Here is a 13,073-nt window from a genome sequence, read left to right as displayed (position 1 = left end):
ATTTTAAATATAGATAAGTCGGACTATCCTTTGACCCGATGACCTTTTACGGTAGGGATGGAAGTGAACACAAATACATTATTCAGATCATACAGATAACGTGTTGTAAACTGATATGACCAGGACAGTGCGAGCGGAAGAGCGAAATACCGTAGTGATAAATTCTAAACAGTTTGTACAGTAATATGGTTTTGTTTGTTTTTGAGCTCAGTAAGGCGATTAACAGTAGCTGAGATTAATGCACCTCATGCTAAAGAACGTTGTCACGTATCACTTGTGAATACCTCTGGCTGGTGTGATTTTACGTCAGGCGTCCTGTGGGATCCCGGACGCAAACGCAGAGAGATTTTTGTTGGAAAAATGTGTGTATCCGTTTAGAACACTTGATGTGTTAAATCTAGAAATAATCTATTCCTATTTAGTTGCATCCCTAAATATTAGCATTCTTCTCAGAGCGTAGCCTTAGTTTCCTGAATTGCAAGAGCTTCACATCTGAGAGACAATCATTCATTCTCCCTCTCTCCCTCTCTCCATGCTTCATCCTTGCAGAAGTCTGGGAGCCTGGAGAACAAGCTGTGCGTTCACTTATACATCAGCTGTGCTCGTGAAAGCTTGTGTAATGCCACGGTTTAAAGAGAACTGCGCCGTAACCTGTCAGCCGTAAACCGCTGTAAATCAGAAACGCCACAGACGGGAAGCAGCGACTGAATTCTGTAACTCACTATGATGTGCTCTAGTATTACCGCTCAAACCTGTCTCACCTGCTGGTGCCATATTGGTTCCTGAATACACACGAGAGATGAGATTAAATGAGACGAGCCGAGATGATGGAAGCTCCGTTATCACGGTTTACAAAAATTCAACATACATATGCATGAATTTTTTTGCTTTTCTGTTTGTTTGTTGTTGTTGTTGTTGTTTTTAACTCATTCATTATGGATATCCGAGCGGGGTCGTCTCTGAGCACGCTTCATTAGTGCTTAGACTCACAAAGGAGACATAGCGACGAAGTGAAATGACCAGGTGGCCCATTAGCGTCACTTTTCAAAACCGGACATTAATTAGTTCATCAGATGAATAAAACCCAGACGTAATTAACGGAGATACACGCTGAACCTGACAATACCCCACTGTTTTTATGTTAAACTCTGAGCGGTGTTCTTTTCTTGTTCGAGTAACGCTGTAATTGTACTATTGATACGCATTACGGCTGTGTGCGCACTCTTAATAAATATGTAAATTAAGCTTCGTTTTGATGCAACCGGGTCTAGTGGGGTTAAAGATAATAACCTGCTTTTACGTCTATTTCTACAGACGCTACAATAGAGTGCACGCCATATGACAGGTTCGCCTCTGTGGTCATGTATGTGTACCTTACCTTCATTCATATTTGCTTTCAAAACATACATACATACATACATACATACATACATACATACATACATACATACATAAATAAGCTGAAAATGTGCTTGTTTTTAGTTGTTCCTACTTAAAAGCAAAAATAAGAAATTACATACTTATGATCCCCAAAAAATTTCATTCATTCATTTCATCTGTTTTCATTCATTCATTCCTTTTCAACGGCTTATCCGAACTTCTCGGGTCACGGGGAGCCTGTGCCTATCACAGGCGTCATCGGGCATCGAGGCAGGATACACCCTGGACGGAGTGCCAACCCATCACAGGGCACACACACACACACACTCACTCACACACACACTACGGACAATTTTACAGAGATGCCAATCAACCTACCATGCATGTCTTTGAACCGGGGGAGGAAACCGGAGTACCCGGAGGAAACCCCCGAGGCACGGGGAGAACATGCAAACTCCACACACACAAGGCGGAGGTGGGAATCGAACCCCCAACCCTGGAGTTGTGAGGCGAACGTTCTAGCCACTAAACCACCGTGCCCGCAATCTGTTTTCTGAAATCTTATTTAATCTTGAAAGACAGAATAAAAACAGTATTAATAAATACATGTTAAAATATTTTATTAACACATGAAGAAGTTTATTTTTCATTTTGTTTCATTGTAAATTGCAGTATCTCCTTTTTTCTTGCTTTATAAGTAAAATCCTGTGTAAAAACGATTGGACTAAAGTACAAGGACCGTTCCCATCTAATCGTTTTCGCGAATCGTTAATTATTTTCTCCAGCAAATAAAGGAATAAAAGAGCTATTGTGTCTGACTGAACTTGCCCACATGCGTTAACATAAAATCCTGCGAATCCATGAAGTCTCTAAATGTGACAATTTGAGACCCAATTATTATGCCAACTTGATATTAGCACTGACACGGTACTATCTGGAGGCTGAAGAGGTGTTATCTTCAATTACCTGATCATTTTTCAGCATGAGCGAGTAATCCGTGAAATAGACTGTTTGGTTATGAGGCTAGAGACGCGAGGGCTATCTCATCACGTCTTTCTTAACCTCCCTTCGCATCCACGGTTGGGGACGTTTCATTAGCTTAAAGCGGGAGCGGTGGAGGCAGTGGCGGCTCTGGAAGCCTTGAAAAAAATGACACTTAGTTTGAAAGACTTCCTGGGAGAATAACGCTGGCCTTGGGTTTCACTTCAGAAAGGAAGGAGGTGATGTACTATTAAGAAGTGGCATCGAAGTTTTTTTTTTCTTTTCCAGAACAAATGGAAGGGATGTTATCTCCAGGGCCACAAAGAGCAGCACTTGGCTCAAAAAGAACACAGCACACAAACCTGTCATATGGCGTGCACTCTAGTGTCTCTAGAAATAGACGTAAAAGCGGGTCATTATCTTTAACCCCATCTATCAGGGCAAAGGCAGCGTCTTCCATCAAAGGTCCACAGATGTCTCCCTCTGTGTGAACGCGCCCACTAACGCTTCTCTAAACTGCAGATTAATGAGGCCTGCCTTGCATGTGCTCTGTGCTCACTTTCAATAACAGGAACAGTTTTTGGGAAGCTGCACTGAACAACGGCAAGCAATTTAGCTGAACTATGCTTGCTTGCGTTCTCCATAAATCTCGGCAGTCATTTGGCCTGCCACAGTATCTCCAGTGCCATAGGGAAGAGAGACTAGTGAATCTTGCCAGGTCTATTTAGGATCTCCTCAGCTGAGTCATCATGTTTCTTTTAGCATGTCTGTATGAGCACACGTTCACATTTGTGGACGTCCAACACCTTTTGTATAACACTTACGCCGCTGTCAACGACGCGGTATGTTTGATTTCTCGGTGACGTTTTACCAGAAACACACAAAACAACCTGAGAAAAGTCGCCTATGAACCACTACAGCGCCTGTCGTAAAGCCCATATTGGCTTGTCAAAGCTAAAAAATAAATAATATATTAAAATTAATTTAAGGCACAGCCAAAGATAGAAAGCATTGATTCAGTAAACACTCTGCCCCCACCTCCCGCTTCCTCCGGCTATATCAGGCGTCAACCTGCATTGTTTAAATGACAACCTAAGAAAATGAGGTTTGCAAACCGATAAAGCAGAAACGGCACTAAATCCAGCTCAAGATTTAATATGCATGGAGGAGACTGATAAAGCAGATAAGGAGGATGAAAGGCGCTGGCATTTGCAGGTGGGACAGATAATGAAGGAGCTCTCGAGGAGAGCCGAGGCCGGCGGCGTCGCCTAGCCGCTCTGTTCGGGAAAACGCCGTCCTGGTGAATGCCTCCATTTCCCTGCTGGCATTTCGGTGGCATTTTGATATGAGCATCGGGAGGATCCCAGGGGAGAGAGGAAAGAAGAAATCCATTAGAGATGTAAAAAAAAAAAAAAGCCTGTTTTTCCTGTTCCACACTGCCGTTGTAGACATTTGAGTTAACAAAACAAAAAAAAACACGAGAAAGAATATAAAAAAACGGATCAATACTGCTCCATTTGACTCAACTGCAAGCTCATTTGTCACCTCTCACGTGGTATGAAAACAAGCATACAAACAAAAAAATAATAATCATTTTATATATATATATATATATATACACACACACACATGAATACACACACTAATGCTGCCACAGCTCTGCGTTTGTTTTAAGACTGTCTGCGGTATAGTGACCTCTCTACTGTTTTCTCTTCAGAAATATTATGTTTACGTACACTGTCGGTTACATAATGGAGATGGAGCGATGGCGTGTGAGCAGGCAAGAATGCATTCCCCGTTCTGAATTATTCAGCAAGGCTGTCGGTGCTCTCCTTCACCCGAGAACCTCCCAGCGCTTATTCATGAATGGAGGGGAATGCAGTGGCCGCAGTATCACAAGCATGCACTGTTAGCAGCTCCGGAAATCACTCGCCTCCGCTATGCAATCTCTTCCCTTCTCTCCCACTTTAGCTCATTCAGCCATCTCAGTGTGTGCAAGTTGGCTCGCCTTTGCTATTCTCTCTCTCTCTCTCTCTCTCTCTCTTTCTCTCTCTCTGTCTGTCTCCTCCCCTCTCTCTTATTTCCATAGTCTTTCTTTCTCCTACCTCTCTTTCTGACTCAACAGATCCAGCATAGCTGGCAGCCGCTGCAAATTGCTTCATGTAAAAGCCAACGACGGGCCTCGTTTATCAAGCTGGAAACAAAAAAATGTATTCGCAAATCATTTGCAGGAAATATGCTGTTCATGAAAATCCTGTTAGTCGGGAACAAAGTTTCTCATATCCCATGTTCACTCTTTTTGTGTAAATATACATATAATGAGACTCGGGAATGTGAAGCGCTGCTGATTGGCTTTAGACCGTACAACTAGTGATGAGTTACTGCAATTCATTTATGTAGATTATGCTGCTGTCAATTACACATGAATGTCATTTTTTTTTAAAACTCAATGACGCTGGAAACCAGTTCAGAAAAATAAGACTTGCCATTCGGTTACGACACAAGTAATGGCACCCTACAAAAGGGGGAGTGGAATGCGTGTGTCCGTGTTGGCTGAAGCAATCGATGAGCTTTGCCTTTTATGTATCATTAACACTGATGATGCGGAAGGACTTGGTTTTCAGTGTAAACAAGGCTATTTCTAAACTGAGAAAGCTTTGGCATCACCGTGCTCTGTTCTGGAGCTTTTTAACACTAACACAATGAGCTACAGCTCTGCTGCTGTGGGAGTGTGAGGGCAAGAAGCTTGATGGTGGTGTGCAAGCCAACGACTCATCTGAGCCATTGTGACATCTTCATCTTAACAGCCACTTGATGTGAAGAGAGATCAGAATGTTGCTTTCTGTCTGAGTCTGCATTGGTTGTAGGGATGAGTGTGTCTGTCACTCACTGTCGGCGGGGTTGAAGCTTGTGTCCGACATGCTTCCATTAGTGGAGAGACTGTTCAATTACCTCAGATCGCGATGTTTAAACCCTGCCAATTACTGATACATCTTCCTTCTAAATTATGCATACGATGGGCTGAGCTCGTGTGTGCAATGATTTTCTCCCTTTTGACACCACACCGTGTGTTCCAGACTGTCTGAATTACAGAAGAGCCCAGAGATCTGGGCCAGCCGTCGCCACTCCTACGTTAAAGCAGGATCCCTTTGTCGTCTTGGACGTTAGCACATCTTCTCTGATGGCTAGGCAGTGGCACCAAGTAGGCGGTCTTCAGACTGGCACCCTATCCATCTCTGTGCTTTCAGAACACACCTTGTCTCATCCCCTTGTCTCCTAGCAACACTGGCTGTCTCGCTGGCCCAGGAGGCATCCCTGGATCCTCGCTCAGTGTGACTTTATCCCCTTTTATTTAAACCCCTCCTATACTACCAGACGATATTTGGGATATGACCTGAGTACCTCTCATGATGGTTTCCTGTGACTTTTTGCCTGTTACTGTCACAGTAATAGTGCCGTTTTTATAACTCATAGGAGAACACGCTGAGCTCCTACGCAAGACGCATGAAGATCTGCTTGTTATCATATTGACCAGATTATACATCTTCACTGTCTGACAATGCTTGAATGCAAAGCATGCAGCATCAATTAACAACTAAACCACAACAGATGAACCCATATGACACCCAGATAGATCCCCAGAGAAATAATATCCATCATGTTATCTGACTTTGCTAGCCTTCTTTTTTTATCTCAGCTTTTTTGCCAGACTGCTGTCATAGTGATCCGGCCACTTTAGAAAATAATAGAACATTTATTTATTTCTCTGTTGTATTCTCAATTCTCTTACTCATTTCCAGGCAGGCATAAAGCACCACTGTGAGGCAAGCATTATTACCAGTGAAATCAAGGAGAATTAATTGAATCATTTTCAAGTCAGTGAGGTCCCCCATAGGTAATTGTTTCTGAGTCAGTGGCCATGGTGTAGAGTGCGGCTGTGGAGAGACGACTGCCTACACACACTCATGCAGATCTAAACAAAGCCTACAGCCGGCGATGCAGGCCCACCCTGGGCTATAATACATAATACAAATGCACAATGAGCTCTAATCAAATTCACACAGGCTTCATCAAATCCAGCACGGCCCCTCGAGTTAAACAGCACACCAAGTTGAGCGCGTGCCGAATGCAGATCAAATATGTATTCCTTATCAAACTAAAGCCAGTTTTAACTCATTCTCTAGGCGTTCTCTAATGGCACACGCAGCCACGGCTAAGAACGGGGGCCTTATTGGATGTACACGGATCTATTATCATGAATCCTGCCTTTGAAAAGTGTGACTGAACCCGGATCAAAAGCATGCGGTTCGTTCTGAATCTATAGAGAGGAAAAAAATTACAGACACTGACTTCCAACCCACATACAGACCTGATGAAACAAAAAAAACAGCATGATATCATGCTAATGCAACTTTGTTACATGCAAAGCTTGATAAAGTATGTCAAAGAAAGAAAGAAAGAAAGAAAGAAAGAAAGAAAGAAAGAAAGAAAGAAAGAAAGAAAGAAAAAGTGTGACTAGAGCAAAAATAGATAGCTAACTAAAGCCCTATTCGGACGGGACTAGTTTTACGTGGGGACGTGGTGTAATGCAATTTTACCTCAGGACGTCTGCGATATTAATTGGCCAATTTTCACGGGACAAGACATCTCAGTAAAACTAGCAGAAGTGGGAGGGGTAACTCACTTTACCCACCACAGTAACACCTTGTTGTCATGTGCGTATGACGTTGCTTCGTGTTATCACGTGTGCAAACAGACAACATGGCGCCTCAATGCTTGCAAAACGCTCCAAAAACTACATTTAAACAGGAAATGACGGAATTTTACCGTACATATTTACAGCGGGTCTATTCGGACGGGATCAGTATTACCTGAGGTAATTTTTCCGGACCTTTTTACAGAAGGTAAAAGTCGCCGTAATCTTTACTGACATTGTCCGTAATGATTACCGAGATGGCACATTCGGACGGGACTAAAATCACTGAGAAGCTCTGGTAATAATTACTTTACCCCCACGTCCCCACGCAAAACTAATCCCGTCCGAATAGGGCTTAAGAAAGAAATGAATGCATGGACCAATTGAAGGTACAAACATGCAAAAAATGAAAAGATTTGTGGCTATTGAGTGAAAAAGGAGAAAGGCATTGACTTGTAACCAAGAGCCAGTTGTGATGAAACAAAATGGAGCTTTCTGAATATAAACTATGCACACAGTTCAAAGAAAATCTTTTAATACGAGATGTAAAGAGAGCCAGGGACACGCAGCATACAACTTCTCATAAAACCATTACAGAACAGTTTTTCGGTTCATCAGCTAACCATCCACTGAATCTATACCGAGAGATTAAAGTCGGAGGTTTTGTCCGAGGGGCGTATAAAGCAAATGATGGCTGAAGGCCGTGGCGAGAGCACAGACAGAATCTACGTTGGAAAGATTGAAATTCATCCCAGTCGGTCTGTGTGAAAGCACATCGATATGAGCCTGGGCAAATATTTCCATGCTTTGCTGTGCAAGTAAAAATAAAAAGAGCTCAATAGTGTTTTTTTTGTTTGTTTGTTTTTTTGAAATGCCCATTTTTAAAAACGTCTTTTAATATTTCCCCTGAAAATGAGGCTTCATAGGAACAAGGCAGATCTCTCTCTCTCTCTGATTTTAGTGCAAGTGTTTTAACACTCAGGGTAAATCAAGCTGTGCTGTGCGGGTGGTGCCTTGTGGGGGCACTGTAGCCCTCGCATGCGACAGTTGTGCTGCCATGGCAACTCACGACGCAGAGCCATCTTGATCTGATCTCCAGCTGTGCTGCTATGGCAATAGTAGAATACAGGACAAGAGCAGTTTATCAATTCAGAGCCCAGCTGAGCAGCCACGGTGATGACAAAAAATCAGGGCGGCCCCAGCATACACCCCTGAGGAATCCCAGCTGTGCTGTTACAAAGAAATACCGCCCAGGAGCTGTGCAGATGTGCTCGGTCTCACAGCAGTGATGATGCCAGAACACAAGGCACACAGTTCATACATTCTTCATATGTTTTTTACTGTATGAGAGTTTGCTATGAAAAGGATGGTGAGGATGGAAAAGCAACAGATAACTGAAGATCCCGACAACGCATCCAGAAGCAGATGCACGACGCCAGGCCCAAACGGCCGAGGCTCCAGTGTCGGCTTTGTCGCTAGTAATTAACTTTATCAGACAATGACACGAGTCGCTCAGGACAGCATGTCCCTCACAAGCGAACAATAGCATACAGTATGTTTTGGCGCTTGAGAAATCTCCAGTGGGGGTTTGTTTGCTTCGTATAGTGCTTGTCAAATCCTAGTTGACATTTTATATGGATGCTAATCAGAAGCAATATGTCCCTGGGCAAAAGCCTTCAATTTCTGAAAATCGTTTTGCTGTAACATGAGAGGCAGAAAAAAAAGAAAGAACAATGACGATAACACTGATACTAACACACTGATATACTACACAGTCTCAGAAAAAAACTGTACCTTTCCTTTTCTCTGAGGTGGTACAGTGAAACATATAGTGATACAGTTTACTTCCCTTTTTTCCGAAAGTGCAGTTCAGCCAGTAGAAGTGACCATCACTGGTAAAAGGGACATTAGCATATCGTGTGAAATACGATTAATACAAATGTTTTTCTATTTTGGTGGTTTTGGTGGTTTCGTGTTATCTCTTGCCTGAAATTCGCAGACAGAAATCAGAACCAAGGCCATTGCTCTGCTCTCCAACCCAACAATTACGTATTGTTTCACCACCCATTTTTACCCTTCACACTCGACTTGGTTTACAACGTATTATTTGCAAGTTTCCAAAATTGTCATCAGGCGAAAGACTACACAACGCCCACACTTTCATCTTAGAATCTATTACCACTATGTATAACTGTATCATATCATCATGGGAGCGTGAACCTATTCCACCTGCTGCTGGAGTTGGTTGAATAGAATTATCAGATAGAGTACTTGGGCCTTGCTCCAGCTTTGCTCTTAGTTAGTGTATATTAAATATTGTCTAATCTATCTAGTTATATAAAATACAATATATAAGACCATTAAATAAATGTATTCGTATTTTTTTTGCACTTAAAGAGGAAGCTAAATGATCTAGCAGTCTGTAAATGCATCTACAAAATCTTGATTTTTATCAGTTCAAAATACGAAATATTAGATCAATTTGCCCATATTCAACTCGTTAAGATATTATTTGTGTCTGATTCCTCTCAAGGTTTCTACCTCTTGAGGGTGAAAAGATGAGGGGAAAAAAAAGCAGTACTACTTCAGCGAGTGCGGTATTCAAAGCAAACAGAATGCTATAAACTATATTCCCAAAAACGATAAAATGCGATGAATATTTAAAAAAAAAAAAAAACATGAGTTTATGGACATTAAAGTACATACCCCACAGTGGGAATTCGTTCATAAGAACGAAGCAGTCTACATCCTAGGGCTCTCTGATTACACTTCGGATTACATTAAGGTATTACTGATTGCTTTCTGTCTTCCCCAAGGAAAACAATCAATATTATTCTCGATTCTCTGTGATGTAAGAAGCAATTCAACATTAATTGCTCTTTCGGGTATACTGTTGTGTTTTGCCTTGATATTGGGTGTTGGATCGTTAATGCTGTAATACTGTTGCGTTGGTTACCGTGGACCTAAGGTGCACAGTGCGGCTCGGTGTACGCCTCCGAGCGCGTGGTGGTGGAGAGGATTTGACAGAGTGGGGCCGTGGCATTAGCATAACCGTGGTGAGAGCAGAGAGAGGAAGATAGACAGGCTCACTGAGCAACGGGGCAAGTCTGCAGCTCACCTCTCTTATCAGTCTGCAGGGCCAGGCTTCAGAAAAGGGTGGGGGGTGGGGTGGGGTGGGGTGGACTGGCAGAGAGAGATGGAAAGAGAGAAAGACAGATAGCGAGATGGAAAGAGTGAGAAAGAGAGGGAGAGTGAAAGCAGAAACAGAGGTAGCCAAGCAATTAATTGTCTTCACAGCCTGGCATTTCATTTCAACACTCAAGCAAAGAAAGTCTATTACAGGAACAGGATGATCATTAAAACCCACCAGTAATCACACTCACACAGAAAAAAAAAGAAAAAAAAGAAAAAAAAACGACCCCCCTTTCCATCGCTGTCACCGACCCTCCAAAAACAGTCATTTTCCCCTGCTTCACGGTCACTAGACTGGAACCAGTAGATTGAAAAATAATAGCAGTTCTGATGGCCCTCTAGGCAATCGCCATGCATGCAGATAGATAAAGAATTTCAAGTTTGGAACTCGGGTGAACACGAGAGCAAGAGAGCATGGGTTTAATTTCTGAAATAAATGTCTGGCATGAGTGCAAGGCAGGGATCGAGACCCCGCCCCGGGCTTTTCCACTTCCGGACATGCTGAGCCGAGAGAAATGCAAAACTAGTGGACAGGAGAAATATGAGTGTGGGCAACGAGACAGAGCAGGAGAGGAGAGGAGGACAGCAGAGAATTGCAGGTGGATGAGGGATGGGCATTGGCGGTTGGTTGGTGGAGCGACGGAGCAGTTCATTTGTCACTGTCAAATTGGTTCGCTTTTCGCTCATAACTAGGAGGATGGAGCGCGGCCCGTGAAACCCTCCCGGAGGGCGGCGCAGAAAACTGCATAGGTTTCTAACAGCAAGCGCAGGAAGCCGTCCTTCATCTGTAATGTGCAGCTGCGTGTCTGAATCAGCATGCTGACTGCGGTGTGGATGTAGGGTTTAATCTAAACTTGTAAAAGTAAAGACCATGTTTGTCTGAGACCAGAACGATGACAGGACGACATGTACATGGCACATCTGGAATGTTTCACTGTGGCGGTGGTGAGATAAAAATTAACAAATACATAAATTTCTCTTTTTCTCACTATCCAGTATACAAGGCCTCGGCGGGTGCAGAGGGGTCCGGACGCTGACGTAGCACTCCTCAATGCGTTGCAGGCAAAATTGCACATACTTGTTTATTGGCCCGGTGTTCAGACTGAGTGCTGAGTGCATAATGAATGGTGGAGTATATCTCCTGCAATAAACATCCTCTCACACTCTCTCTGACTCACACATTCCCTCTTTCTCTCAGGCTCTTGCTATAACTCTCTCTTTCACTCACAAACGTTCCATCTCGCTCTGATTCATTTTACAGGTCCTGAGGGAGGTAGCGGGTAGGCCTGAGGTTACAGGTTCAGCCCTGACTGGGGACAACATTGCTTTTCCTTCGGCAAGATAATTAACCTGAATTCTTTTGGGTATCCAACCACATAAATGTTAATGAGTAAACTGCAAGCCATGTTAGTCAATCTGGAAAAGGGCATCACTTTTCACCAGCACTATAAGGTTCATAAACAAGGCACAATGTACTCTTAACACCTATAATTCACACCAGGTGGGATGATACGTCATATATGTTAAGTGTCCTTCAACAACCAAGTAACGTTAATTAGTCACTAAATTACCTTCGGTGTAACAAAACTTCGGTGTAACCGAAACAAAACGCCGTCTCCTTCTTTTATTCTTGTGACCATGCTACAATGAGATGAGGTCAAAACCATGTTACCCTGATTACAGATGTCATTTTTATTTAATTTAATTATTATTTGCTTAATTACAACTAAATCTCCATGTAAATAATGACATATGGATGTTTGGAGTGTCAGTAGTTACTGTATATGCACCTTCTCTTAAGATTCAATGCTTAAAGAGCACCGCGGCTGTGGAAGCCGCCTTGTAATCGTAAAGACATTATTGTTGATATAGTCATGGAGGAGGCTGTGATGATTAGGTTCACTATAACTCAGACATGGAGCAAGACTCAAACAAATTGTCAGTTAATTCAAATTGAATCCTAGCATGAGAACACGACTACCTCTATGTGCGTGTCCTCTCCCGTTGCTTCTCCTACTATTTATCCAATCTCCTTGCTTGTTTTAATGCACTTTAATTGAATTTCATCATCCAGACAAGTGCTTTCAGACAGACGATTATCACTGGAGCTTCGTCCGCTGCTCTTCCTTGCTTAAGAATGCCTTTGATACCGAATCATCTCTGGATATTCTTCAGTCAGACTGCTCACAGCATCCAAAACTCAGAGAAATGAATGGATATTTGGGTAGATCTCTCCCCTCTTCCCCCACCCTCACCCCTCTCTCTCTCTCTCTCTCTCGCCTGTCAGATGAGGGATTCCAACATGGTGGAAAATATCGACCGTGGATCAAGTTCAGCCATGTCATCCAAAACCAGAGATTATTTTAACATACGGTGGGAGGAAGGTTCCGGAATCAATGTTGGAAGGAATATCCCCCACATCACCACAAAACACACACACACACACACACAAGCAAAAATCAAGTCGCATATAAAAAGTGCTACTATCGTCCCACGCCACAATACTAGTATACTTCATAGTTAAAACTTGTCTAGTATTAAAACTAGTTATGTGTGTTAAGTGATTTTGCCAAGCAATTCCTGTAAAGATTGTGTCTGATTACCGTGAGAAGCAATTTCTGTATAGACAGCAAACAATGTGATTTGCACGATATACACATTCCTCTATACGTAATATCTAACTTCTGATATTCATGGAAAAAGTGCTTGTGATAGACACTGTATGACAACAAGCTTATCTTGATCGCCAGTGTAAATGAAAGTGAAGTGACGTGACGTACGGCTAAGTATTTAACCCATCGAATGTGCACACATACGGCAGTGA

General features: G+C 42.7%; 1 protein-coding gene across 4 annotated transcripts in view; it reads right to left on the bottom strand.

The window, feature by feature from the left end:
• pcdh1a (protocadherin 1a) overlaps positions 1–13,073 on the bottom strand; it is a 90,450-nt gene that overhangs the window by 58,849 nt on the left and 18,528 nt on the right. The window contains exon 4 of one of the 4 annotated variants that reach the window (XM_027158552.2): positions 2,010–3,682. The exons of 2 other annotated variants lie outside the window; for them this stretch is intronic. In XM_027158552.2, the coding sequence (XP_027014353.1) occupies positions 3,428–3,682 (255 nt within the window). In that variant the 3' untranslated portion in view covers positions 2,010–3,427. Of the gene's footprint in view, positions 1–2,009; positions 3,683–13,073 lie in introns of those variants that run through there. One more of the 4 variants, XM_047805029.1, reaches the window with a different exon arrangement.

This window comes from Tachysurus fulvidraco, chromosome 20 (assembly GCF_022655615.1).
Source record: "Tachysurus fulvidraco isolate hzauxx_2018 chromosome 20, HZAU_PFXX_2.0, whole genome shotgun sequence".
NCBI classification, from domain to species: domain Eukaryota; kingdom Metazoa; phylum Chordata; class Actinopteri; order Siluriformes; family Bagridae; genus Tachysurus; species Tachysurus fulvidraco.
This window is presented reverse-complemented; position numbering and strand designations above follow the sequence as displayed.